This window comes from Camelus dromedarius, chromosome 5 (assembly GCF_036321535.1).
Source record: "Camelus dromedarius isolate mCamDro1 chromosome 5, mCamDro1.pat, whole genome shotgun sequence".
In the NCBI taxonomy this organism is placed as follows: Eukaryota; Metazoa; Chordata; class Mammalia; order Artiodactyla; family Camelidae; genus Camelus; species Camelus dromedarius.
The window spans coordinates 93,716,856-93,742,690 of NC_087440.1; the positions used below are offsets into that span (position 1 = coordinate 93,716,856).

A 25,835-nucleotide genomic window follows, 5' to 3' on the forward strand; every position below is an offset into this window, starting at 1 on the left:
TAGATTCACTTTTTGCACGTGTTCCAGTACAATTTCCCGTGTGGACACACAAAATGCTGCGCATCACCTACGACCTCACTTGCCACCAAGCTCTTCTCTGGGCCAGAACTGTGCGAGCTCCAGGTCTGGGCGGTGTGGGCCCCTCTCGAGGCCCTGAGCTCAGCGTGTCTGCAAAGGGCTCTGGTCAGGCCCGCCTGGCACTAACACCAGCATACGCCGTCCCCAACAGGGTCCACACACACAATTTTGATGCCCCTCCTGTGGCCGAGCGCCCCCCAACCCCAGCACACGCGACACCAGGCAGGTGGGGAGGGAGGGGCACGCTCGCAAGGCTGGGATGTCAGCTGAGCCCAGGATACAACCTGCCTCACACCTCTTCCCAGAGCCACATGAGCTGCAGGCACAGACATAAGACAGGAAGCAGATGGGCTGCCCGCACACCAGGGGGCCGCCCGGGCCAGGGGTCACACGGGGCCGGCCGAAGCCAGAACACCGCCGGTGAGAGCGGGAGAGCCTACAGCCTCCCACGTCTCCGCTCCTGGCCACCTCACTCCCCTGCCTCCATCTGCCCTCTTTTCTGGCCAAGGTGGCCTTGCGCGGAGCCAGGAACCTGTGCTTCACCCACAAAAAGCTAGGAGCCCACTCCCCTGCTCTCTTCGACGGTGGGGGGCTGGGGGGCTAGGACTGTACAGTCTCCTCCAGTCCCACCTGCTCAGGGTCCAGCCCACCCACCCACACACACCAACAGGGCCCGCCAGCCGAAGGTGGCCCCAGAGAGCCAGCACCCGCAGAATCTGGCATGGTGTGCGGACCAGCCAGACCCCGTGCAGCACCTGGCAGTCAGCATGCCTCACGGGCGGCCCAGCGCGCCCCCCCCCCCCAAAACGAGGCTCACCCGGAGCCCAAGCAGCCCTGGGGCCTCCAGTCAGGCTGAACTGATGTGGAGTCACCGTCACCATCCCCAGATCCGAGGCCTGGGCTGAGCCAGCATCCCGACCGTCTGGACAGAAGGACAGGAGGGCCAATCTTCGCCTCCCATCAGCACCACATGCCCTCAGCAGGCAGCCGAGTGAGGCTCAGAGGTAAACAAGGCAGCCGGCGGGAGGCCCACTAATGACCGGGGCCACCCCTGCCCCTCTAAGGTGAGTGTCTGGGAAGTCTGGCCACAGGTGCGAGAGGTGCCCGTCAGACGGTGCTCGCTCGAAGCCGAGACCCATCTGTCACAGAACGTTATTTTATAGCATCTTTATTGCAACATAATTCACGCACTGTAAAATTACCCTCTTAAAATGTACAATTCAGTTAGTATATTCGCAGAGTCGAGGACCGTTACCACAATTTAGTGCGTTTTCACCACCCCGAGAAGACACCCTGTACCCATGAGCAGCCACTGCCCCCGGGTGAGTTTTCATCCCCGCAAGTCCAGCAAGCACAATGGGCAGGCGGAGCAAACCACGCAGCACAGGCATGTGCGGTTTAAAGGCACAGAGATGCTATCAATAAACACACCTGCGCGAAACAGAGTCCTAACTAGCCCACCACCGCTTACTCTCCTTAGAACAACAAATGAAAGCTGAAAGCAAGTGCACTACACAAGCGCCTTCGGGTTCTTGACACTTTCTAAGGATGAGGCTGGCCTTTTCAGTCGAGACGCAGCTGAACAGCGCCTTCCAGGCCGTGGTGCCGCTGAGCGCAGCACAGCGAGTGCAGCAGAGTGAGGGGCCCGGAGCACATGGAAAGAGGTCCAGCTCGGTGGGCAGGGAGCGAAGCCCCCGCCACCGGCCACAGGACCCACACAATGCCAGCCACTCAGGGTGCACTAGCAGGCTGCATGTCACAGCCGTCCCCATGGGCGACACCAGAAGCCACTCCCGTGGGCAGATCCAGGGGCACCCAGAAGTCAACAGGTGCCAGGAGGGGGACAGCGTAAGACCCGCACTCACATAACATCAGCTAACCACTGAGAATCACCCAACCTCTGCAGAACACGGCAGCGGGGACAGAGAAGCACAGGCTCAACCAGCAGGCAGCCAACGAAGAAAGCTTTCAAATCCCATGACATCCTCAAAATGCTCGAAAGATGTCAATTTACAGAAATGTATGAATGGGCTGTAATTAAAAAGGCACAGTCTCTGATCATTGAACATTTTGTAAAACTGAAAAAAAAAAAAGCAAAGAGCAGAGTGGGCACAGAGAAGACTTGGAAAGGGAGCTGGGAGCAGGAAGGAGGCCCCGCAGCACAGCTCCAAGAAGGCGCCGCTGGATGACAGAGCCCACCAGGGAGGCCCCAGGCTGGCCGGGGGCAGACTTGTCGGCAAGAAGGATGATAGAAATAACGAGGCACGTGATGTGGGCAGACAGACACTGCAGGAAGTCCACGGCGGGGCAGGAAGCCAACACCCCTGCACAGCGCACCGCCCGTCCGGGGTGGGAAGAGGCTGCCCTGGCTGGCCCAGACGAGGAAGGAAGACTTCCTCCTGGCCCAGCAACAGCCCAGCCAGTGAGAAACGGCCACCGCCCCGAGCCCTCGCTCTCCTCCGGTGGAAACCGTAGCACCTTGGAAGCAGCAACCCCCTACCCCCCAACAGCTTCCTCCTTTTTCTCTGCAAAGTGAGGCTCCTCCTCCGTCTGCAGGACCTGCCCTGGGGCTGCCAGGTCGCAGGTCCTGAATTGCGACTCCTCGGCCCCCCCAAACGAGCTCGCTTTGCTGGTGACAGAACCGGTGCTTTAAGGCCAACAACAGTGTGGACTGAATGACATAGCTTCAAACACACAAAGTGAAACCGACAGGACAGGAAAGGGACAAAGCGAGCCGACAGAGCTCCCGGGACTGCAGTGGGAAGGGACAAGGAAATGACCAATGGGCATGAGAACCATGGAGCTGCCCGCAGGCTCTACTGCCAGACACCAGGGCCCTGGCAGAACTGGACCTGCACGGACGCTAAGCTGCCCCCCCGCTGCACTGCCAGTAACTGCACTGGGTCAACACCAGGCCCCCGGGAGACAGACTCAGCAGCTTGCTTCTAAGGAACAGGGTATGCAAAAGAAACAAGTGTGACGTCTCGTGGAGGAACCTGGTGGTGACCTAGACCCACATCAGCGGCAACCAGTCACGCGACCTCGGGTCCACCTGCTACAGGCCAAAGAGAGCACAACCCTGCAGGACCTTCCCCAGAACCCACGACAAACTCCGACACAGAGACCTTCCGTAAGACACCTGCCCGGGAGGGACTCTCCAACTGTGTGCAGGTGGGAGGAACTGTCACAGGTGGGAGGAGGCAGAGGAAGGTGAGGCCAGGCAGCCAGGACCTTGGACTGGCCCAGGGCAGAGGGAAGATGGGCGGGGGCAGGGCCCCCGGCTCCACCAGCAGCCCTGCGCCTGTCGAGGTGGCGGACGGTGCAGACAGGACACCCAGGGCTGCCCCTGCAGCTCTGCTGGACATCAGACACTGCTGTAAAACAGAAACTTAAAGACCCCACAGAACCAACCAGAGAAACAGCTATCTCAAAACTTGGGGGTTACAGCCAGACCAGAGCTTAGACAAATGCACAGCTTAGATGCAAATATGAGAAAAAGAAAGCCTGAAAAACTGATGAAGCGTCCAACTTGAGAAGCTGAAAAAGAACTCTGAACAAACTGAGCAGAAGACTTGGAAGGAAGCGGGTAACAAGGAGGAGCACCCAACCACACAGAAGACAGACAGGCAGCAGAGAGCCAGCAGAGCCAGGCTCACTCTCCGGAAAGAGCGAAGCTAAACTGATAAATTCCCAGCAAGATCAATCAGGAAAAAAAGGATAAAGCACAGTCACCAGTGTCAGGGGTAAAAGGAGAGCGTCACTAAAACCCAGGAGACACACCCGAAGCACAGGAGAACGTTATGAGTGACTCTGAGACGGCCAAGCTGAATCTAAACCACCGAGGTAGACGGTAATTTGAAACGTGCATCTTGCCAAAACCGACAGGAAGAAACAGAAAATCTGAGCAGTCCCATTAAAATCCCATTAAAAATAGTCCCATTAAAGACACGAATCTGTAATTAAAATCTTCTCACAAAGAAAGCTCACAGCCCAGACGGCTTCACTAGTAAATCCTTCCACACATCTAAGGAAGAAACTGGTAAATCACACAGCCCTCACAGAGAACAGAGCGAGAGCAGTGCGCCCCTCGTGACCCAAGCGGGTTTATTCCAGAAGCCCAAGGTGAGCTAACATTCACAAGACCACTCGGTGCAATCCATTACAGTAACAGAATGCACAGAAAAAATACATCATCACTTCAACAGACACGAAGAAGCACGTGACAAAACGCTCACATCCTTAGTGACGGAGAAACAGTGACCACTTTCTCAGTGAGGTCGAGGACCAGACAAGAACACCCACTCCCCCCTCCCATTCAACACCCGTGGAGAGGTGAGCCACACAGCAGAGATGGAAGAAAGCCCCACAAAGATGGGAAAGGAGGGAGGAATAAAGTCCCAGCCCAGACACACCCCTGCCAAGAACAAGAAAAGAACCTGCCAAGTACTAGACGTCATACGTGAATGGAACAGTTCTCCATGAACCCACCTGCAGGGTCAATGCGACTCCACCCCAACACGGGCAAGTTTCCGTTTGGGAACCAAGAGCTGATGCTAACACTTATACTCTGAAATACAAAGCAGCTGGAATAACCGAGACAATCTTGAAGAGCTAGAGAATTCACACCGCTGGGCTTTGTCAGCTGCCCAGAAATCAGACAGCGAAGACTGGCTCAGGAGTGTCTGCTGTCACCAGAGTCCGTCAGCCATTCACTGATGGCACATGGGCCAAGGCACCGTACTAGGAAGGATGGTCGTTCTGATACGCAGCGTAACAGCCCGCTACCCACGCGGGAAGACGCAAACCCCAACTCCCACCTCACACCGCGTACAAAAGCTGATTCGAGGCGGACGACAAGCCCAAGTGTAAAACACACAGCAACAGAGCTTCTAAGTGAAGACCCAGGAGCCCCCAGAGCCCCAGGCCTGGGGCAGGTGAGCACCTCCCGAGCCCCCAGACCCCTGGCCATGAAGACTGGCACGCTGGGGCTCTGCCAAAACCGAGACGTTTCTGTTCATCCGAAGCCGACGTGAAGAAAGGGAGAAGGCAGCTGCCAGGGGTGGGGGTGGGGGGCGGCCAGAAGACTGAGGTCCAGTGAAGGGCTCGACTCTAAAATTCACGAAGAGCATCTCAAGATCGGCGAGTGAAAGAGAACTCAATTTAAAAAAACAACTTGTGCAGAAGACACAACCAGCAAGCACCTCAGAGAGAGGGCCTCTCGACAGCCGAAAGGCATACGCAGGGGCGGCCAGCAGAGCCGCTGGGCACAGAAAGCAAGTCACGCCACCACGCGCACCATGCGCACCGGCCAGGGGGACCAGGGGGACCGGAGCGACGGAGCCCCAGGCTCGCACACGCTGGACCACGTGGGGCCGCGTCTCCAGGGGACGAGCACACTCCCCAGACGCCCTGGAGTCCCGCTCACAGGCGTCCCGAGAGGTGGCCCCCAGGGTGACGCATGTGGCCAAAAGCAAACAGCAACGCCCACGGGCAGGAGCAGCGGAAGTCCCCTGGGACACACTCACAAAGCGACACCCTGCACAGGCGGACCACCGCTGACACACACGCGGGATGCTCTCTGGGGCTGGCCGGCACTGGGGGCTTCTGGTACGAGAAGGGCATTCCACCTGGGTCTGAGGGCGGCCTCATCGTCCAAGTTACCCAAGCAGCTCGCGGAAGGTCGGTACATTCCACACAGTCCACCCGTGCCTACCGAGGAGAACAGACACCTGAAAAGAATGGGAGGAAAGTCTCCCAGGTGAACGGGCTGGTCAAGCCGGCGAAGAGCGCCCCAGCCTGGAGGCGTGTCAGAACTCCGGAGACGGAGGAAACTCCCAAAGACCCCCATTCCGGGGGGGGGGGGGGCAGCAGAACTGGGGGCCCTGCCGGGCAGGTGGGCACCATGGCCTGGCTCCCAGCCCCTCACAGGCTCGGGTCTGGGGGAGCTCCGCTCTGTAACCAGGACCAGAGTATGTTCCCAACAGAACAACAGAACCTAAGACCGACGAGCCTGGGAGGGACAGGCGAGCACACAAAACCTCGCGGGCAGGCGGGCGCCTGGGCCGCCAGCTCATTCCCTTCCCAACTCCCTCTCTTCTAGGCAAGGCACCACAACTTAACAAGAACAGTAACCCTGAAGTTCAGTTCACAGACTTCAACCACACCCAGCAGGCTTGGTCAGGGTGGGCGGCAGGCAGTGAAGGCGCAGGAGTCTTCCTCTGCGGGGACAACAGACCAGCTTGGCCACCGGCAGGAGAGACAGCTGGGGGTGACCAGCCACCAGGACCACTGGGACGCGGGGTGGACCTCCAAACCCCAGGGAGGAGAAGGCCCGGAGCCCAGACCGCAGTTCCATCAGCAATGTGAAAGGTATCCGAGAAGGTAAACACAGAACGGGGGTGAGAGCCAGGAGCAGCCCCAGCACGTCAGAAGCGCACCGGCCGTGAGGCAGGCCACACTCTGTGCTGGCTCTCCCCCAAAGCTGTGGGAAATGGCAGCGAGGAGGGCAAATCGGCCTAGACGCACCAGGGCACAGAGAAGAGCAGAGGAGGCCTCGGAAGACGGGGAGGCCAACGCCGTGCCGGCTCTCCACTGGGCAGGGAGGGGCCGGCCGTCAAAGCCGGCAGCCTCCCCCCGGCCCCACAGCCCCCACCCCCGGCAGGAGCGCCCGGGGAAGGTGTGCAGAGGAAGCAGAGGGTCCCTGACACCTGAGTGGACGCCATCTCAGCCTCAGAGCTCACTCACCCAGTCCCAAGGAGTCTGTGAACTCTGCTCTGATTTCGTACCTAAACCAAGGCGTATTCAATGGTTTCTGTTTGATTACACGGGCTATTTTCCTCGATTGCTAGTTCCAATTCTGCTGCTATGAATTCTGCATGAATGCTGCTCTTTACAGTTTATTTGCGTCTGACGGACAATCTACTCTAGGTTTTTGGAAATATATACAGTCTGTTGGGAATAAAGTTCTTCATATACAGAAGACTTTAAAGTCAGACACAGAGGAAAAGAAAGACTATGAGACAGCAGCACCTAGAAGCAGGCGAGGCGAACAGGCCACCACTCTAGCAAGGGGGCCAGGCCACCAGCCAGGAATAATTCGTATCTGTGTGCAGGCAGTCTTCAAACAGGCAAAACAAAAACCCGGCAAAACCGTGGGCAGAAAGGGACAAACCCACCCCGTCCCGGAGACCGGACTACGCCCTCTCCGCGACCCCGTCCCGGAGACCGGACTACGCCCTCTCCGCGACCCCGTCCTGGAGACTGGAATATGCCCTCTCCGCGACAGACGGACCAGCAGAACCAGGATCAAGAGCACTGGAAGGAAATGTGACCCCAGTGACAGGCACAGAACACGCCACCGTCTGCAGAAAAATACTCACGTCCCTGAACTGACTGTAATGGCCTCAGGGCCAGCACCAAATCATTTCAAAAGACTGAAATCCTGCCAAATGCGATCTCTACACACGGAAGAATCGAGCTGGATATAAGGAAAGAAACAACTATGCTAATTACCTATGGGGGGTCACAGGGAAAAGCTCAGGGGAAATTTTAAAACATATTTTGATGCGAGTCGTTACCAGAAACCCACCACCCGCCCTCATGGTGGCCAGCGACACAGATGCCGGCCCTGCTGGCCTGAGAGCTGCTGGCTGAGTCCGTACGGGCCACCCCGTGCACAGCAGCAGCCCGGAGGGGCAGGCCCTTGACAGCCAGGAGAAGGTGACCAGTGTGCAGCTTAGGGCACTCAACCCCACACAGCCTGCCCTCCCAGCCCGCAGGTACAGAACTGGAGCACAGAGGCACACCTATAAATCAACAGAAAGATTCCACGTCCAGGGGTCAGAAGACTTCCTCTTGTTAAGATGGCAACACTCCCCAAACCCATCTACAGACTCAACCCTCCCGGTCAGAATCCCAGCTGGCTGCTTTGCAGAAACTGACAAGCTCATGCAAAAATTCATACGGAAATACAAGCGGCTCAGAATAGTCAAAAAACAATGTTAAAATGAAAAGATTGAGAGGACCCACAGTTCCCAATTTCAAAATCTGCTTCAAAGCTGCCATCACCAAAACGGTGTGGTACCAGCAAAAGGCCAGACACAGACCAAGGGGGCAGAGGTGACAGTCCAGAGATAACCTCACACATGCGGCAAACCGACTTCCGATGGGGTCAGCAGTCTTCCGCAGACGGTGTTGGGAAAGCTGGATCTCCACACGTGGCAGAGCGAAGCTGGGCCCTCACCTCACGCCGTATGCAAAACCAACCCAAAGTGGACCAAAACATCAACCTAAGAGCTAAAACCCTTAAAACTCAGAAGAAAACATAAGCATAAATCTTTGTCACTTGGACTGAATGAGGCAATTTTTCTTAATTACGACACAAAAAGCACTGGCAACAAATGAGTAAACAGATAAACTGCACATCATCAAAATTAAACTCTTGTGCTTCAAAGGACACCATTAAGAAATGAAAACCACCACCCACAGAATGGGCGACAATTTTCCATAAATCACATCACTGATAAGAGACTTGTATCTAAAATATATAAAGAACTTTCATAATTCAATAAGAAAACAAATAACCCAATTGAAAACAGGCCAAGATCTGAGCTGACGTTTCTCCAACATGCTGGGGACTGGTACTGTTCTAAAATACAGTGAAAACAGCACTTCATGTCAAATGCGATAAATGTGTCATTTTTGTACGAATTCGACGGAGACTAACAACACACAGGGTGTGCCCAGCAGGGAGCCTGGTAGAGTCTGTGCAGGAGGCCCGGGGGGGCCTGATGACCGGGGAGGGGCTCCACAGACAGCTCCTCCCAGAAGTGGGGCCTGCAGTGGGCCTGGAGGGTGACAGGAGGTGGTCACTGCAGGGTTGTCGTTCATGCCACAGACCCCCACCCCAGAGCCCGACCCTCCCGGCGGCACCCAAGGTGGAAATACCGTTCTGCAGGGTCTGTGCTCGGGACTCCTTCCCCAGGTTCACATGGAAGCCGCCGCCCAGGGTCGGGGCTTTGCCAGCACCTAGGAACACAAAGCCAACAGATCAGCCAAAACCTAGCAGGGACCCACATGGACAGCCCTTCTGCTGCCTCCAGCGCTTCTGGAGCAGGAACACACGGGGTCAGCACTTGGAGCAGGAGGCAGCAGCAAGCCCCCCAGACCCTGCCGTTCACACCTCCGTCGGGGAGGTCAGGGTGCAGGGCCTGCTGGGGGACCAGGACACGTCTGAGGATGAAATGGAAACTCAGAAGTGATGGGGGTCTGGGGAAGCAGGTCTTCGAGGTCTGAACACAGGCCTGGAGGACAGCACGTGGCCCACCTTGTGGGGCTGGCAGGGACCTCTGAATCATGTGTGGCCACCACCAGCACAGACAGCAGAGGACAAGTTGGCCTCTAGCTTATCAAATCCCAAACCAATGCTAACAAGGTTCTTTAAAGATCTCACATTTTGACCTGTGTCCAGCGCTGCCCAACTTCTATTTCAAAAAAAAATCACCATATTGTTTTAACTGAAACGGGCATGTGCTTTCAGTGTATTTTAGTAAACAATTACAAGAATATTGCAGTAGAAAAAGGAGCATGAAATGGTATAAACCCCTGAAGCCCCACCTTCCAAGAACAAGGACCCTGGGTGGCCTTCCTCCTAGCCACCTCTCCCTGCTAGGACATGGGGGGACCACAGGGGGCCACAAAAAGAGGCTGCAGAGGAAGAGCGGAGACGCGTTCCAGTTGAGTGTTGAACACTCTCTTGCTCCGTGACCCGCTCCAGTCCAGCTTCTGTCCCCAGCATGAAACAAAGCCTCAAGAGGTCACGCCCCTCCCCGCCCTCCCACGGCCACATGCCACCTCTGCCGCCCGCCCCCACTCTCCCCTGCACGCTCCGGCCGTGTCCCCCTGCACTTCCCAGGCCTCTGTCTCCTGCTGCTGTGCTCCCCCGCCTCTCCCAACGCCCCAGTCACCCTTCCTGGGGCGCTGTCTCCAACTCTCGCTTCCCAGGGCACACTCAGGCACACACACACCAGCCCCAGGCTCTCAGAGCTCCTTGCATGTGGCCTCAGTTCATCACGTGCCAGGGAAGCGGGGACTAGGTCTGACGAGGAAGGTGCCTCACTGGGTGCAACAGCTCGGGGGGCGGGAGGGGCCAGAGGTCAAGCCCGCCTGCCAGACTGACACAGACTCTTCCATCCGACAGACAGCGCCCACTGGGGTCTGGTTATGACCGAAAGCACCTGGGAAGCAGTGGCCATAGCACGACAAGTCTCGGGCGGCCAGTGCCCCCAGGCTGGGGTCTCCTGAAGCAGGAGAGAAGCCGGAGGCCACCTCTGGCCACACCACCGAGCACGCCGTCCAGTTCTCCATCTGCCCGCCCTTCTCGCCATCCCTCTGCTGCTGAAAACATCTGGTGTTTCCTACGAGCAGAGCCTGTAACACCATACAACCAGCTGGAACTAAGAAGCAAACGTGCAGGTGGTCGGGCGAAGACCGCCCCCTGGTGGACAGCGGGGAAGCCCCCGCGTTCCACCCGGAGGCAGAAGCCGAGGTGCAGGGCCTGACCCCAGCGGCTAGGGCTGTGCCACGTGCTCACCCAGCGCTGGGGACAAAGCCAGCGGCACCAAGGCCCCAGACCAGAAACAAAAAGGCCGAGGGGCTCCGCCCTCAGTGCTCTCGGCCTGGTGGTCAGCAGGTGCCTCAGCGCAGGTGAGCAACGCTTCACTAAGTCTGTGTGCGTTTTATTCTGAGTCGGGGCTCTGTGGCTGCTGTGAAGCTCCTTCTGGGAGGAGCACCCCAAGGCCCAGCCCGCGCTCGCACAGGGTGTGCCTCCCCTAACACACCTGAAGTGCACGGACAAGCGCTCACAGGGTGCTGGCACGGGGGACGCGGCCGGCCCCGGGCCAGCCGGTGAGCAAACAACTACATGGTGGCAGGAGCTGAAACTTCTCTCAACCAGATGCAGCTACAAGAGCCTGTTTCGTTACGATTAAAATTCCAACTGGGAAAACCGTGCAGCATGACGCCCGGCAGGTGAAAAAAGCAGCGAATGACATCTTACAAGTAAGTCCTCTCACCCAAGGGCCCCGGGACAGAATTCAGCCATCTCCTGAGAGCAGGCACCTTTGGCCAGGAACTCAGTGGGGCTCTGAGGGGCCGCAGGCCAGAAGCAGATGGGGGACCTCCCACACCCCGGGACCAGCGCTTGGCAGGGACACCAGGCCTTCACGTGCTCACACCCCGACAACACCAGGCGGGCGGGCAGCAACCCCTCAACGTGTTACGCTCGGGAAGCGTCCCATCACCCCAGACTGCCCAGACACCAGCACTCAACAGACTCCTTGTTCAAAGTCTGCAGAGACTGAAAGTTGTGATGTAGAAACCAAGGGAAGAGCTCCCCAAGGGGCAGGAGGGGCCTGCGGAGCAGGCTGCCTGATGCAGCAGCTCCCTCTGCCTCTGGGCCGCCTCTGGGGCAGCCACAGCACGGCTCCGGGGAGGGGCCCACAGGAGGCTCAGGGAGACCCAGGGGAGACCCGCTGTCCTCAGACCCTCGGCACCGACACCAGGCACAGGAAGCCCAGCTCTGCCCTGAGGTCCTCCACGCTTGGGGGCCCCCCTCCCACAGAGCAGCAGATGCCCAGCTGCTCCACTGCCCTTCTCACCCCTCCCTTCTATCCGCCCGTGCCCCCCGCCCCACCAGCTGGGGCATGTCTTTTGGTAGACACCAGAAGACACCGCCCAGATGTCCCCAGCACCACCCCTGCCACCACCACTCTGCAAGGTGCCACCCACACGTCCAGGCCATGGTCCTGGACTCAAACACCTACCAGGAGCTAGGTGGGGCTGCTGCTTAGTCAGAAGCCCGGACCGGAGCTCAAAGGTGGCAGGGCCTCTGGCCAGAGGCCCTGATGTCCAACTGACACGTTCCCAAGTAAACTGCAAAGCTAACCATCCCCACTCATTCTCAGAGAATAAGCAGGAACACTCAGGAAAGACCATGGCCTTGCATCCAGAAAAGGGCGCCCCAGAAAGCTCAGCTTCCAGGATGAGGCTGGACTAAAGGCAGAGCTGGGAGGGCGAGCTGGGAGGGCCAGCTGGGCACGCACTCTGGTGCCAGGGAGACTGGGGGTCACCAGAGCCGACAGCCTGGCGCGACTGCAGCTTGGTGGGGAAGGAAGGCCGGGCGCCTGGGAGAGCCCTACTGGGGGTTGGGGGGCTGCCAGAGGCAGGTGATGACCCCCTCACCCCTTCTGTCCAGGTGCTGCCTCCCGGGGCCCCCAGAGGCTAAGCATCCACGAGCCCTGCGGTGAGTCCCTGCACGCCCACCCGGGAGTGAGCCCCTCGGACAGAGCCAGCGCGGGCTGGAGAGGTCCTCCTGCCACCTTTACATCACACCACCAGTGGCACCAGCGCTCAGCCTGTGCTCGCAGGCTGCGGGGATGACTTCACTGCACAGTGGGGAGCACGTCTCACGTCCAGGCCCCCAGAGGCGTCCAGCTTCCGCGTCCGCGGTGAGGGCAGGCTGTCATCAGCTCGAGGGATGCACTCAGCACAGCACCTCCCACGAAAGCCCCGTGTCAGCTGCTGCGGTCACCCCGTCCGCGGCCTCTCCTCCCAACAGGCGTCAGGCAAGGACCTGGGTGACTGGAGGGGGCAGTCTGGCAACGTGTGACAAACCTGCAAACACGGTGCCACGGAGATGCCGCCAAGGCAACTTGCTCAGGAAGAGCACAGAGGCGTGCCGTGCAGAGAACAGGAGAAAAAAGCAGGGAGACCCCAAACCGGTTCTTTGAAAAGAGCAATACAACTGATCAATTTCTAGCAAGAGAGACAAAGGAAAAAAGAGAGAAGACACGAAACACCGACATCTGAAAGGACAACAGGCACCACCACAGGCCCTGCAGACGCCACGAGACCAAGGGAAGAGCACCGCCAGCTCCGTGTGCACAACGCGACAGCTCAGACCAAATTCACCGAACCCTTAGAACCAGATGCGCCCAAGATGAAAGACATCACCTAAAACACAAGCAAAGCCTGTGACTCTTAAAGGAGCTGAATCTGCACCTAAAACCTTTCTGGAAAAACAAAACCTCCAGGCCCAGGCAGCTACACCGGTGAATTCCACCGAATTCCACCGGGCAGTCGAGGAAGAAATAACACCGATTCCACACACTCCCTTCAAGAAAACAGAAAAGAATGGAACATTCCCCAGCTCCTTCCATGAGGCGCACTACCTCGCTTTCTAAACTGGACGAGACACTGCAAGAAACCGGCACACTGACATTCCATGGGGACATACGCCTAAGAGCCCTGGACAAAACAGCAACAAACCTAATCCAGCAACACACACACAGAGTTACACCCCACGATCGAGTGGGTGTACCCCAGGAACACAAAGCAGGCTAAGCATTCAAACACCAGCCACACTGACAGACTAAAGAAGAGAAACACAGTTGTATCAGCTGACGCAGAAAAAGCCTGAGACAAACGCCAACATCCACTCGCGGTAAAACCTCTCAGCAAACCTGGAGGAGACAGAACTTCCCCGGCTGCGCGGAAGGACAGGCCCAGAAGCCCACAGCCAACCTCGCACAGAGCAGGAAGAAAGCGAGCGCTTTCCTCTGAGGCTGGGGACAAGGCGGGCGTCTGCTCAAAGGCAAGAAAGGAAAGAGCCCCTACTTGTAAACATGATTGTCTACACAGAGAGTCCCAAAGAACCCATTTAAAAAACTCCTAGAACTAGTAAGTTTAGCAAGTTCCAGGAAACAGACCAACGGAAGAACTCAACCACATGTCTATATTCTGGTAATGACCAACTGAAAACTAGATTTTTGAAAAATACCATTTACAACAGCTCTGCCTGGATCTGAGGTAACCGTCTAACGTACGCACAGGAGGGAGCTGTGTGCTGAAAACCACGAATGTGAGGAGACGTCCAAGGAGATCTAGCGACTGAAGAGACGTGCCTGCTCACGGGCTGAGGGGTGTGGCCCAGTGCAGACACCAGACCAGGATTTAATGCAACTCCATTTGAAGGCCCAGCAGGATGTTTTGTGAATATGCACAAACTTATTTTAAAATTGGACAAAAAGGGAAAGGAACTACAATAACTAAAACAGTTCTGAAAGGGGAGTGCAAAGGTGGAAGACCTCACAGCACCTGATTTCAAGACTTACTAGAAATGCACGGAGACGAGGCAGTGTGCCATAGACAAAAAGAAGCCAGCACCCTCTTCAACACAGCGGAACAGGGGGCCCAGAAACAGGACCACGCAAACGTGGCCCGGTGACGTTTGCCAAAGGGGCAAAGGAAATTCGAGAGAGGACAGTCTTTCAACAAATGGTGCAGAAACACCTGGGCCCCATAGGCACACACCACACACAAAACTTGACCCACATGGTCGAGGATCGAAATGTAAAACACACAAAAACAAAACTTTCAGAGAAGAACATGGTGCCTTGGGCTCTGGAGATTTCTTAGAAGGACACAAAAAGTACAATCTAGGAAAGAAAAAAAAATCAACAAAGTGGACTGCATCAAACCTTAAAACTTTTCATCAAAAGTTTGACCTTCTGCTCTGCTTGTAACTAGAATATTTAAAGAATGTCCAAAACTCAACAATAAGAAAACAGACAACTTCAATAAAAAACAAGCAAAAAAACTACCTGAGCAGACCTTTCAGCAAAGGGGGTTAAGGGACGGCAAGCAGGCACGTTAGAGGTGCCGCACGCCGCTACGCTTTGGGGAAACTCAGCACCGCGGAGATGAGGCACTGCAGCACACATTAGAGCAGCTAAAACAGAAGAACGCCGACAACACCAAGCTGTGGCGAAGATGTGGAGCCGGTCTGAGGATGCAGAACCGCCGGCCAAGCCAACGGTCAGTCTGGCGGTCTGTTACCAAGTGACACGCACAGCTCCCTTCCTCTCTTGGAGAAATGAAAACTCGCGTCCAGGTCAGAAGCCATCCACCGTGGTCCCAGCAGCTCTATTCACAATATCCCCAAACTGGCGACAGACCAAAGTGTCCTTCAGTAAGTCGTGATCCATGCACATGAAGGAGCACGCCTGGGCCACGAAGAGGTCCAAGCACTGGCCCTCGCAGCAGCCTAGGCGGACCTCAAAGGCAGCAGGCTGAGGGACAGATGGCCCAGCCGAAGGTGGCCACTTCCTGGGCAGCCCTGAACTCTGGACTGCAGGGGGGTGGGGGCAAGAGCTCCCCTGAACACCAGACTGCAGGGTGGGGCGAGGGCTCCCCTGAACATCGGACTGCGGGGGGGGCGAGGACTTCCCTGAACACTGGACTGCGGGGGGGGGGAGCGATGACTCCCCTGAACGCCGGACTGCGGGGGGGGGGGGGCGAGGACTCCCCTGAACACCGGACTGCGGGGGGGGGGAGCGAGGACTCCCCTGAACACCGGACTGCGGGGGGGGGGGCGAGGACTCCCCTGAACAGCGGACTGTGGGGAGCGGGGTTGCCGGCTGCCAGGCGGGGTCGGGCAGAGCCCCACAGCGAGGAGCTGGCTCTGGACTTTCCTTTACGCTCCCTGTCGCGTCACTTGAGTCCCACTGTGCTGAAAGGAGGGAAGCGACCAACACGACCGAGGGGCGGCTGGCCGCACCCTGCTCCCCGCCCGGTGAACCCCGCTACCAGGACCACAGGCAGGCGCCCCGAGCCGCAGGCCCCCGCCCGCCGGAACCCACCGTCCAGCGACACGAACTGGCCCACGGCCGACGAGCCGCCGCCGCTGTTCTCCACGAACTGCACCTCGGACACGATGATGTTGTCCTCGAGCACCGAGCCGCAGCCGGTGCACACGGCGTCGCCGCGCGCCGCGTCTAGCTCGATGTCCGTGCCGCCGCAGCCGCGGCACACGCGGCCCGTCATGCTGGCGGCTCCGCGCCCGCCCCGCGCGGCCTCCACTCGGGTCGCCCGCCGGGCCCGCCGCACCGCGTCCGGGCCGCCCGACTCTCGCGAGGCCTCGGCCTCCGCCGCCGCCGCGCCCGCCGATTCGCAGCGGCAGATTCGCCACGCGCACCGGGACCGCGCCGCCCGCAACGGCCGCGCCCTCGGGACGGGCACGGGCTCCGGGGCCGAGGCGCGGACGCGAGGACTCGAACGGCAACCTCCGGGCTCGGACGGAGACACCGGACCTGGGACTAGGAGCCTACAGGCCTCACGGCGGCGAGCCAGCGGCTGGAGGAGGGCGGGCAGGTCTGCGGGCGGGCCGGGGGAGGGCCCGCTGACGTGGGCGGGGCCTGATAGCCTGGAGGGCGGGGCAGGCCTGAGGCGTCGTGGAGGGAGTCGGGTGGTGGGCGGGACTTCAGGGGGCTGTGGGCGGGGCCTGGGGCCCTTCCGGGCGGAGCCGGGTGTGCGCGGAAGCAAGCGGCGGGGTCTGAGCAGCACAGCCCCCGGACTGGGCGGTGCGTTCTTGGGGGAGACCCCGGCCCGGGGGCTCCCGCCTCTCCCTCTGCGCTTGCAGGCGCGCTCCGCTGCTCTTCCTGGTTCCTGGGCCTCCGTCAGACGGTGCTCGTCCGACCCCATGCAAGCCCCGCTCCCAGTTGTGTAGCACCCCCAACACAGTTACTTGTGTCACCTGGGGCTACCCGTGACGGTCACGTTTCTGTGTTCCAGCCACCCCACCCACGCGCGCCTTCAATCATCTTCAGATGCCGTTCCCAGTTGCCCAAATACCCGTAACTCCCCGGGAATGAGCCGAAAAGAAAATGTGCGAGACTACAGTTTTTAAAAACTCTGAACCTTGAATATAGGACGTAAAGGGAGCTCAGACGAAGTCAGAAAACGTCCCATTCCCGCTTGAAAGCTAAGTTGTAAATACTTAAGCTCTTCACGAGTCAGTCTATAAAGTCTACTTTATACCAACCAAAATGTCAACAGGATTTTCAGATAACTTGACTAGCTGATCCTAAAGTCGTCTGGAAGAGATAAGTCAAGGATGGTCAAGAAAATTCTAAAAGAAAGGAAACTCAAGGAGAGGAAAATTGCCCTTCTGTAGACAGACCCAACTATACACAGAAAGATGACGGCCTCAAGTCATCTGAGGAAAAGACAGACTCTTCAATGGTGTTGGGATTTCCATTTAGAGGAGGAAAAGGGTAAACTGAATCCCAGCCTCAAGCAGCTCTATAAATACGTTCCAAGTAGCGCTACATGCTGAAAGTAGGAGCAAAGCTGAAAGACTCCTGGAATTGTCACTGGACCAAGCTCAGGTCCTCTCGCCCACGGGCAGTAATGCCAACCAACTGACCCCGGGTTGCGGTGAAGGGAAGTGCAGGGTTTATTGCAGGTGCCAAGCAAGGAGTCCGGACAGCTAGTGCTTAAAAGGCCTGAACTCCCTGAGGGCTTTCAGAGAAAGGACTTTAAAGACAGGGTGAGGGAGGGGGTCCATGGGTGCATGATCAGCTCGTGGACATTCTTCTGATTGGCTGGTGGAGAGGTCATCGGGAGTCACCATCATCAACCTCCCGGTTCCAGCCCATCTGGGGTCTCCGCGCTTGTGGGCAGCAGGCACTTAGCTGCTTCCACCTGGTGGGGGTTTCAGTACCTGCAAAACGGCTCCAAGGACGAGGCTCCAAATGTGGTCTGTAGCCCTGGAGGGGGCGCTAGAGGTCGTTGGCTTTATTTAATGATGATCATGATTAAACTATGATTATTTTGTCTTGCGTGAGTGTTTTCCTTTCTTTCTGCGTTTTCTCACTTCTCTGATCAAAGGTACTCTTTGGAACTTGGGGAGCCTAGGAGACTAAGTTTTCCTACAGAAAACTACAAGAGGCAGGCAGAGGACATGGCTGGGGAGGGGGGGTGTCTGTTCCCAGAAGGCCCATAGGGTCCTGCTGGGTTACAGAATCAGGTACAAGAGGTATTGAAAATCTCTGGTGGGTCTCTGTTGTGACCAGGAGGGTGGCCGGCACCCGAGCCCCGTCCTCAGTGTGCAGCCTCCATCCTCACCACTGCCTCACCTGCCAGGGCCAGGTGGCTGCCCACACGCCAGCTAAGCTAGGAGACAGGCATGGATGTGACAACCTGCAAGGCCACCCGAGAAGCCAAGTCCAGAACAACGTCCGTGCTTTGAAAGTCCTAGACTAGTGGCTTTTCTTTTAATTTGTTAATAAAAATACCTAAAGCATACCTAAAAGCAGAGAGAAAACAGGAAGAGACTGAGCAGCAAATCGTTCAGCCACCAAAGGCCAGTGCTTCCCACGTTCGCCCTTTGGGTCATCTCTCTCAGCTTGTTTTGCTTGTCTTGCTCGGGTTTGTTGAGTCTCGTTGGTGAGGAACACAGCCCCTGAGTGTGCCCAGAATCCATTTCCCTCCTGCCCCCTGCTCGAGGGTAACCCTGCCTGTTCCCAGGCCGGCACTAGTGCCAGGCAAGTTTTATACTGTCTGTAAACAACGGACATTATATTCTATATTTAGTATTTTTTAAAGGAAGTACAGTCAGTTACAATGTGTCAGTTTCTGGCGTACAGCACAACGTCGCAGTCATGCATACACACACATATATTCATTTTCTTTTTTTTCATTAAAGGTTATTACAAGATACTGAACATAGTTCCCTGTGCTGTACAGAAGAAACTATTTTTTTAAATCAATTTTTATATATAGTGGCTAACAACAATGGACATTATGGTTTGCGTGTTTTTAAACTGTACATAAATAACCTCGTATCTAACCTTCCACAGGGTGCTTTTCTTTCTCATCAGTGTTTCTGAGATTTATTTACCTGGAGACATTCCTTGTCGCTGCTGTATAGTGTTTTGTTGGAAGAACAGAGCAGAATTTTTGTCACCCACCTTGGGCTGAGCAAACCGGGGAGCCGCAGAGATGACCCTGGTCTTTGTGTCCCTGGGCACAAGTGGACGTTCCCCAAGGAAGACTCCAAGGAGGCATACCCTCAACATCCCCCCAAGTTGTCCTATGAAATTACTGTCCCCTAGTCCAATGTGGCTCCATATTTTGGCCAACTTTGGGTAAATTAATCACCAGTTGCTGCATAACAAATGATCACAAAATTTTGCACCTGAAAATTACAAACATTTAGTGCATTTAGTGCTCGCTTCGGCAGCACATAGACTAAAATTACAAACATTTATTATCTCATGCTGTTTCTGAGGGTCAGGGATCTGGGTCATTCTGGCCTGGGGTCTCCCACGAGGCTGCAGTCAGCTTGTCCGCCAGGGCTGCAGTCCTCTGACGACCTGGGTGGAACCGGAGGGTCTGCTTCCAAGCTCCCTAGTGTGGCTCTTGGTGGGCCCCTCGCGGTGCCACTTGCGTGTCCTCACAGAGTGGCGGCTGGCTTCCCATGGTGATGGAGCCCGGAGCAGCAGGACAGAAGCAGCCGTCATTGCATCAGCTCCATCTGGAAGCCCAGCAAACACGCAAGGCGGGAGGACTTGGGAACAAGGCGAGAAGAACCACAGGCCACCCACCTTACCCAACCTGACACGTACACATGGCATCAGATGTCCCAGCAACGTCCCTGAGCTCTCAGACCAGCTCCAGGACCCGGATCCCGCCAGCATGAGAGAGGAACCAGATGCAGAAGGCACTGAGAGTCTCATTTACCCACACAGCAGAGGAGAATGTTCCAGAACAGACTCTAAGTGAACCCTGAACCAGGCCAGCCCCAGATGAGCTGCCAAGAAGGAAGCAGGGGATGTGGAGGTGGCTCTGTCTGACACTACCCCCACCTGTCACTGGGACAGAGAGAAGGAGGCAAGGCCGTCCCAGGTGGGGGATGGGACTCCCCACCCAGCTGAGCACCCCAGTAAGAGCAGAGGGCTCTCAGCTTCCTCACACTCAAGGGCAGGTGAGGTGCCGGACCCACCCAGATGGCCGGGCTGGACCAGCGCTGCCCTACCTCTGTGATGCTGTTTCCTCGCAGGGAGCCCGAGGGAACAGGCTTCTCCTCCCCATCCTGCGGGGAGAGGGGTGGGGTCATCCTGGGCGCCTTGCCAGGAGAGCGCCAGGGCGCCATGGGGAGATGGAGGCGCTGAGAGGAGGGAGCCCACCCCTCACCCTGGCTGCAGAAATCCACGGTGCCAAGCGTGGACCCCAGGGTGGGGGGCGTCCCAGAGCGTGGGGTGAACAGGGGACCCTGCAGCCTAGCTGCTGCCTTGGGGGGTGGGGCTGCCGATGGGAGCAGCTGGGGCAGCTGGAGAGGGGACAAGGGTCCAGCAGGAGGGGCCTGCGCAGCTGGGCTCCAACACAGAATCAGAGGCTGTCGGTCACTTTCTCTCAGCACTTTCGAGGCTCATTCCATTGTCTTCTTTGCTTCCACTATTTCTGTTTAAAGAAAATTTTTTGCTTTGAATCTTTTTTGTTGTCCTTTGAAGGTAATGTACCATTTTTTCCTGGATGCTTTTAAAATTTTGATTTTCAGCAGTTTACCGGGATGTTCCTGAATATATTTTCTTTATATTTATGCTAGTTAAAATACACATACAACTTCTTGAATCTATTGCTTTTTGTCTTTCACTGTTTTTTAAAAATCCTGGGCCAATATTCAAAATTGCTTCTGCGCCATTCTCGCTTACTTTCTGGGGTTCTTTCTGGGATTCCAGCGACACCTGTGTCAGGTTCTCTCTGTGCCCTGTGTGCCCCATACTCCACTTTGTACTTTCACTCCTTTTTTCCCCTCCTTGTTTCATCTGGGCATTTTCTACTTACATAATTTCCATTTCACTAATCCGCTCTTCTGCTGCGTATAGTCTGCTTTTAAAACCATCTATTCAGTTGTTCATTTCAGTCACTTTGTATTTCAGTTCTAGAATGTCCATGCGATTCTTTTTCTTTCGATTTCAATCCTCTGATGGAATTTTGCATTTTTTTCGTTCATTTTCTTGAACATATTAATCCCACTACGGTCTGTTCTGGTACATCCAGTCTCGTGACCTCGGGATTTATGTCTGGCATAAATTCCTGGTTTATGTGAAATTGTTTCCTGGCACACCTGGTAATTCTGGAATAAGTGATGATCATTGTGAAGAGAAACCGTGAGGCTCGGGGCGATGTTTCTGCTATTTGGGGAGACTTTACTCTCCACCTGTCAGTCACCCAGGCCAGGGCCCACCGTGACGCAGTGGGGCATGGATAGGACTCCGGGCTCAGCTCCAGGCTCTGTGAGGGTCTCTGCTTTCCTGTTTCTCGGCCTTGTCTTTCAAAGGCAGCTGTCCCCGTGTGTGTCACCCTCCATACCAGGTCAAAACAGGTCCCGGTGCACTGACAACACTCCCATGTGCAGCGTCAGCGAGGTGAGAGAGCCAGGCCAGGCTCTGCGCCTGGGTCGCTCTCCAGCTCCGTGGCCGTGGGCGAGTTCTCCTGGCTTCTGTCTCCTCATCTGCATGACAGGGGTGGCGGTACCTCCAGCCTGGCTCTGAGGGGACCAGGAGCCTGCGTCCATGGACATCGTTATGATTACAGACTGCTCAGGATACAAACCCCTGTACCCTGTCATGTGCGACCTGGGTGTGCGGGGGGAGCCCATCTTCCACCACAGAAGCCAAGGGCCCCCATATCCCACCTCTCAGCTGCCCCACTAGCTCCTCTCTGGCCCCTGCCCTGGGCAGAGTGGATGGAGGCCTGACTCCTTCCTACAGCTCCTCCGAGGCCTGAATTCTCAGCCTGCCAGAAAGTTACTGAAGATATCGAGAGGGTCCTGAGCCTGCGGGTGGAGGGGCAGGGCCATGGCTGTGGCCACTGCCTTTTGGGGACGGAAACTTTCCTAGTCCCACCTGCTCAGAGAAGGCACCTCTTCAGTTGTTAGGAAGAGGTTCACATGCGGAAGCGACCAGGTGGGCCAGGGAGAGTCGCAGCCGACAGCTTACAGCTTAGCAAGCTGGGAATCCCTGTTCCTTACCAGCACAAGACAGGTGTCAAGGCCAAGTTAATGAGTATGCGTTTCCTCTCCAAGTCTGTAAGGATCGGACTTGGCAAATGAAGGGTCTGAAGATGACCTGGCTGCTACACCGTTCCCGGCTCTGAGGCTGTGGACTGCCAAGGTGTGGCCTCCCTGACTGTCCCTGGGGCTACACTGAGGCTGGGTCAGCTGTCAGGCACAGGTCTAGAGGGTCCAAGAGAGCCACCTACAGGAGTGCCTGGCTCCTCCTTGCTGGGTGTCCTTGGGGAGCAGACCCCGAGGTCAAGGACCAGGGTCTACTGGATGTCTTCATGTCTCTGAGCGTCAGCTAACCCCAGTGACCCCAACACATGTCCCGAGAAGGAAAGGACCTGGGGAGGGGACACAACAGCGGTGACACAGCCCCTGCCCCAGCGTCATACTAAGTGAGACAGATCAGCACTCAATGTTACTAGAAGAGCTGGACCAGTTTTTGCAAACCCCAGCCTGCTGCACAATTTAATCTCATGTACAAACACATAATCCTCTGGCCCAAAGGGGAGACGCCTTCTGGTTATCTGCTGGGTGGGTCTGTTTTCCTCGGTGGACAAGGATGACCAGGCACCTGCTCTCCTCCGGAGCTCACATCCCTCCTCCATCCACCCCACCCAGGCAGCCCTTGGGGTGAATCTGCCCCTCTCTGTGCCTCCAGTTAATTCCAGCCCATCCCAGCTAAAATTACCCCTTAACAGACACGTTGGGGGTGGGGTCACTGGTCTGCAGTGTCTGGACGTTTCCTGGGAGAGGTGCTGCGTCTGTGTGATGCTTCAGTGCCCCTTGGCAGAACCAAGCTCCTCATCTCCGATTCCACACCCCAGACATTGTCTGTTTTTCCTTTGTGTGTTTCTTGTGCTTTCTGTACTGGGTCCCCTTCAGGAACTGCTGTTTCTCCTGGGGGAGGCTCTCAGTTTCCACACCTGAGGTTGGTTTAACTTCTCTCTTCCCCTCCTCCACCAAACCCAAGTGGTCACCAGGTCACTCCCAGGCTGCCCTCCCTGCAGCTCTCTCAGCAGCCAGCCAGGCCCACCCCCAACAGGGGAAGCTCGCCCCTGGACACCTGAAGATCAGGGGCCCCCAGACATCCCTCTCTCCTGTGTCCCACACCACCAACACAAATCGTTCAAAACTACCATGGCACTCGGGCCTCTTTTTGCTCGAAACTGCACCATCCCTCCCACCTCTGCACTTGTTACAGTGCAAAACCCAAAACCCAGCATTCGGGGCCCAATTCCACTGGACTTTGTTTCTTTGGCTTGAGAAATACTGTTGCTTTCAAGTACCAAAATCACTTTTGCTAATTATTGAACATTAGGAAAGCAAAGAAAGCTCTATGGGAAACCAGAACTCATTCCTCCATTAATCCAAGCAGCACCAAGGTTGAACATCAGTGTTCCGCCTTTTGTGAATTACCCGTGAATGTCATCTGCTGATCTGTGTTTAAAGCCCTGGCTGTTTCCTTTCCTTTTCCAACATTTTAGCTCGTGTCCTGGCTTATTGGTACATAATTTTCATAGTGGGGGACACAGAAAAAAATTAATATTTAAATACATACAGCACAGGGGACCATATTCAATAACTTGCAGTAACCTACAATGAAAAAGAATCAGAAAATGAATCTATGTATGTACGTGTATGACTGAAAAATTCAGCTGCACACCAGAAATTGACACATTATAACTGACTGTGCTTCCATTTTAAAAATTAAAAAAGTGCAAAGGTGCCCCTTACTCTCAGGGCCCAGGAGCGCCCGGGCAGGAGCAGGAGGGCTGCCGCGGTGCTTCATCTCTGTGTCACCCGGACCTGGGTGCTGTGGCTGCAGCTACACATCCCGATTTCCCGTGCAGTCAGACGCGGTGAGCTTTCTCCACATCGTGAAAACGTTAAAACCACATGACCACTCCATTTTACTGGCAGCTTTTCATCCCCAGGGCTGCGTGTGCCCCTGACTCAACTGAGTCTGTCACTTCCTCTGCCGTCAGGCGCCCCTCTCCCCGGCTTCACCGTTGGAAACGTCGTCCACGCCTGTCCCCACATCCTTGTCGACATCCCTGTTGAACTGAACTGCATCAAAATTTAAAACTTGGCTCTTCAAAAGACACCATAAATGAAATGAAAATACAGAACACAGACGGGGAGAAATATTTGTAAATCATATGTCTGATAAATGACACATATCCAGAATATGTAAAGAACTCTCACAATTCAATAAGAAGTGTACAAATAACTCAGTGAAAAGATTTGAAGAGCTGTTTCATCAGAGAAGACACACCCGTGGCCAATAAGCACATGAAAAGATGCTCAGATCATCAGTCATCACACAAATACAAATTCAACAGCAGTGAGACATTACTTCACACCCACCAGGACGGCTCTAATGAAAACGACAGGCGCGTGTTGGTGAGAAGTCAGAGAACACGAACCTTCAAGTACTGCTGGTGAGAATGTAAAACGGTGCAGTCACTCTGGAAAAGGAGTTTGGCCATTTCGTAAAGTCTTAAGAGGGTCTTTAAGAGATTAACCTATTAACTCACACCAATAGGTATGGCCATTGTTCAAAGGTCCACAAACGATAAATGCTGGAGAAGCTGTGGAGAAAAGGGAGCCCTCCTGCACTGCTGGTGGGAATGCAGTTTGGTGCAGCCTCTGTGGAAAACAGTATGCAGATACCTAAAAAAATGAAAAATAGACTTACCATATGATCCAGCAATCCTACTCCTGGGCATATATCTGGAGGGAACTCTAATTCAAAAAGATACATGCACCCCAGTGTTCATAGCAGCACTGTTTACAATAGCCAAGATATGGAAACAACCTAAACGCCCATTGACAGAGGACTGGATAAAGAAGATGTGGTATATTTATACAATTGAATACTACTCAGCCATAAAAAAGAATAAAATAATGCCATTTACAGCAACTTGGATGGACCTGGAGAATGTTATTGTAAGTGAAGTAAGCCAGAAAGAGAAATAAAAATACCATATGATATCGCTTATCTATGGAATCTAAAAAAAAAAGAAAAAAGAAGACACTAATGAACTCATCTACAAAACAGAAATAGACTCACAGATACAGTAAACAAACTTACCATTACTATGGGGAAAGGGGGTGGGAAGGGTAAAATTGGGAGCTTGAGATTTGCAAATATTAACTACTATATATAAAATAGATAAAAAACAAATTTCTTCTGTATAGCACAGGGAAATACATTCAATATCTTGTAGTCACCTATAATGAAAAAGAATATGAAAAGGAATATAGGTATGTACATGTATGACTGAAGCACAATGCTGTACACCAGAACTTGACACATTGTAACCGACTGTACTTCAATTTTAAAAAATAGTAACAAATTAAAAAAAAAACAGTTTAACCTATTAAGATCTGTGATAGAACCCAATAGTTCTATTTCCAGGAATCTGCCCAAGAGAACCGAAAGCCTACGGCCACACAAGGACGTGCACACGAGTATTCACAGCAGCGTCACTCACATTACCAGACACTGGAAACAGCCCGAATGTCTGCCCATTGATGAGTGGACAGAGAAAAGGCAGTAGGTCCTAACCACAGAGTACTGCTCGGCTGGTCCCGGAAGGGACAAAGTATTGGTATGAGCTAGAGTTTGAGGGAACCTTGGAAACACTGTGCCAAGAGAAAGAGGTCGGACACGAAAGGCCACGTCTGATACGATTTCATTCTTGTGGAATGCCCAGAAAAGGCAAATCTGTGGAGACAGAAAGCCGACGGTGTTGTCAGGGGTAGGGGGTGAGAAGAGGGACTGACTGCGTGCGGGCACAAGGGAATCGCGGGGGGCTGAGAGTGTTCTAAAATCGCAACGGGGCGA

The 25,835-nt window shown here is 55.2% G+C and overlaps 1 protein-coding gene across 3 annotated transcripts in view; it reads right to left on the reverse strand.

Moving 5' to 3' along the window:
- Positions 1-16,007, reverse strand: part of BRF1 (BRF1 RNA polymerase III transcription initiation factor subunit) — a 49,043-nt gene extending 33,036 nt beyond the window's left edge. The window contains exons 1-2 of one of the 3 annotated variants that reach the window (XM_064486346.1): positions 15,777-16,007; positions 9,025-9,105 (exon numbers count right to left, since the gene is read on the reverse strand). In XM_064486346.1, coding sequence (XP_064342416.1) covers positions 9,025-9,105; positions 15,777-15,960 — 265 coding nt within the window. In that variant the 5' untranslated portion in view covers positions 15,961-16,007. The remainder of the gene's footprint in view (positions 1-9,024; positions 9,106-15,776) is intronic. The other 2 variants (XM_064486345.1, XM_031454475.2) reach the window with 2 other exon arrangements.
- Between the last annotated feature and the right edge of the window lie 9,828 nt (positions 16,008-25,835).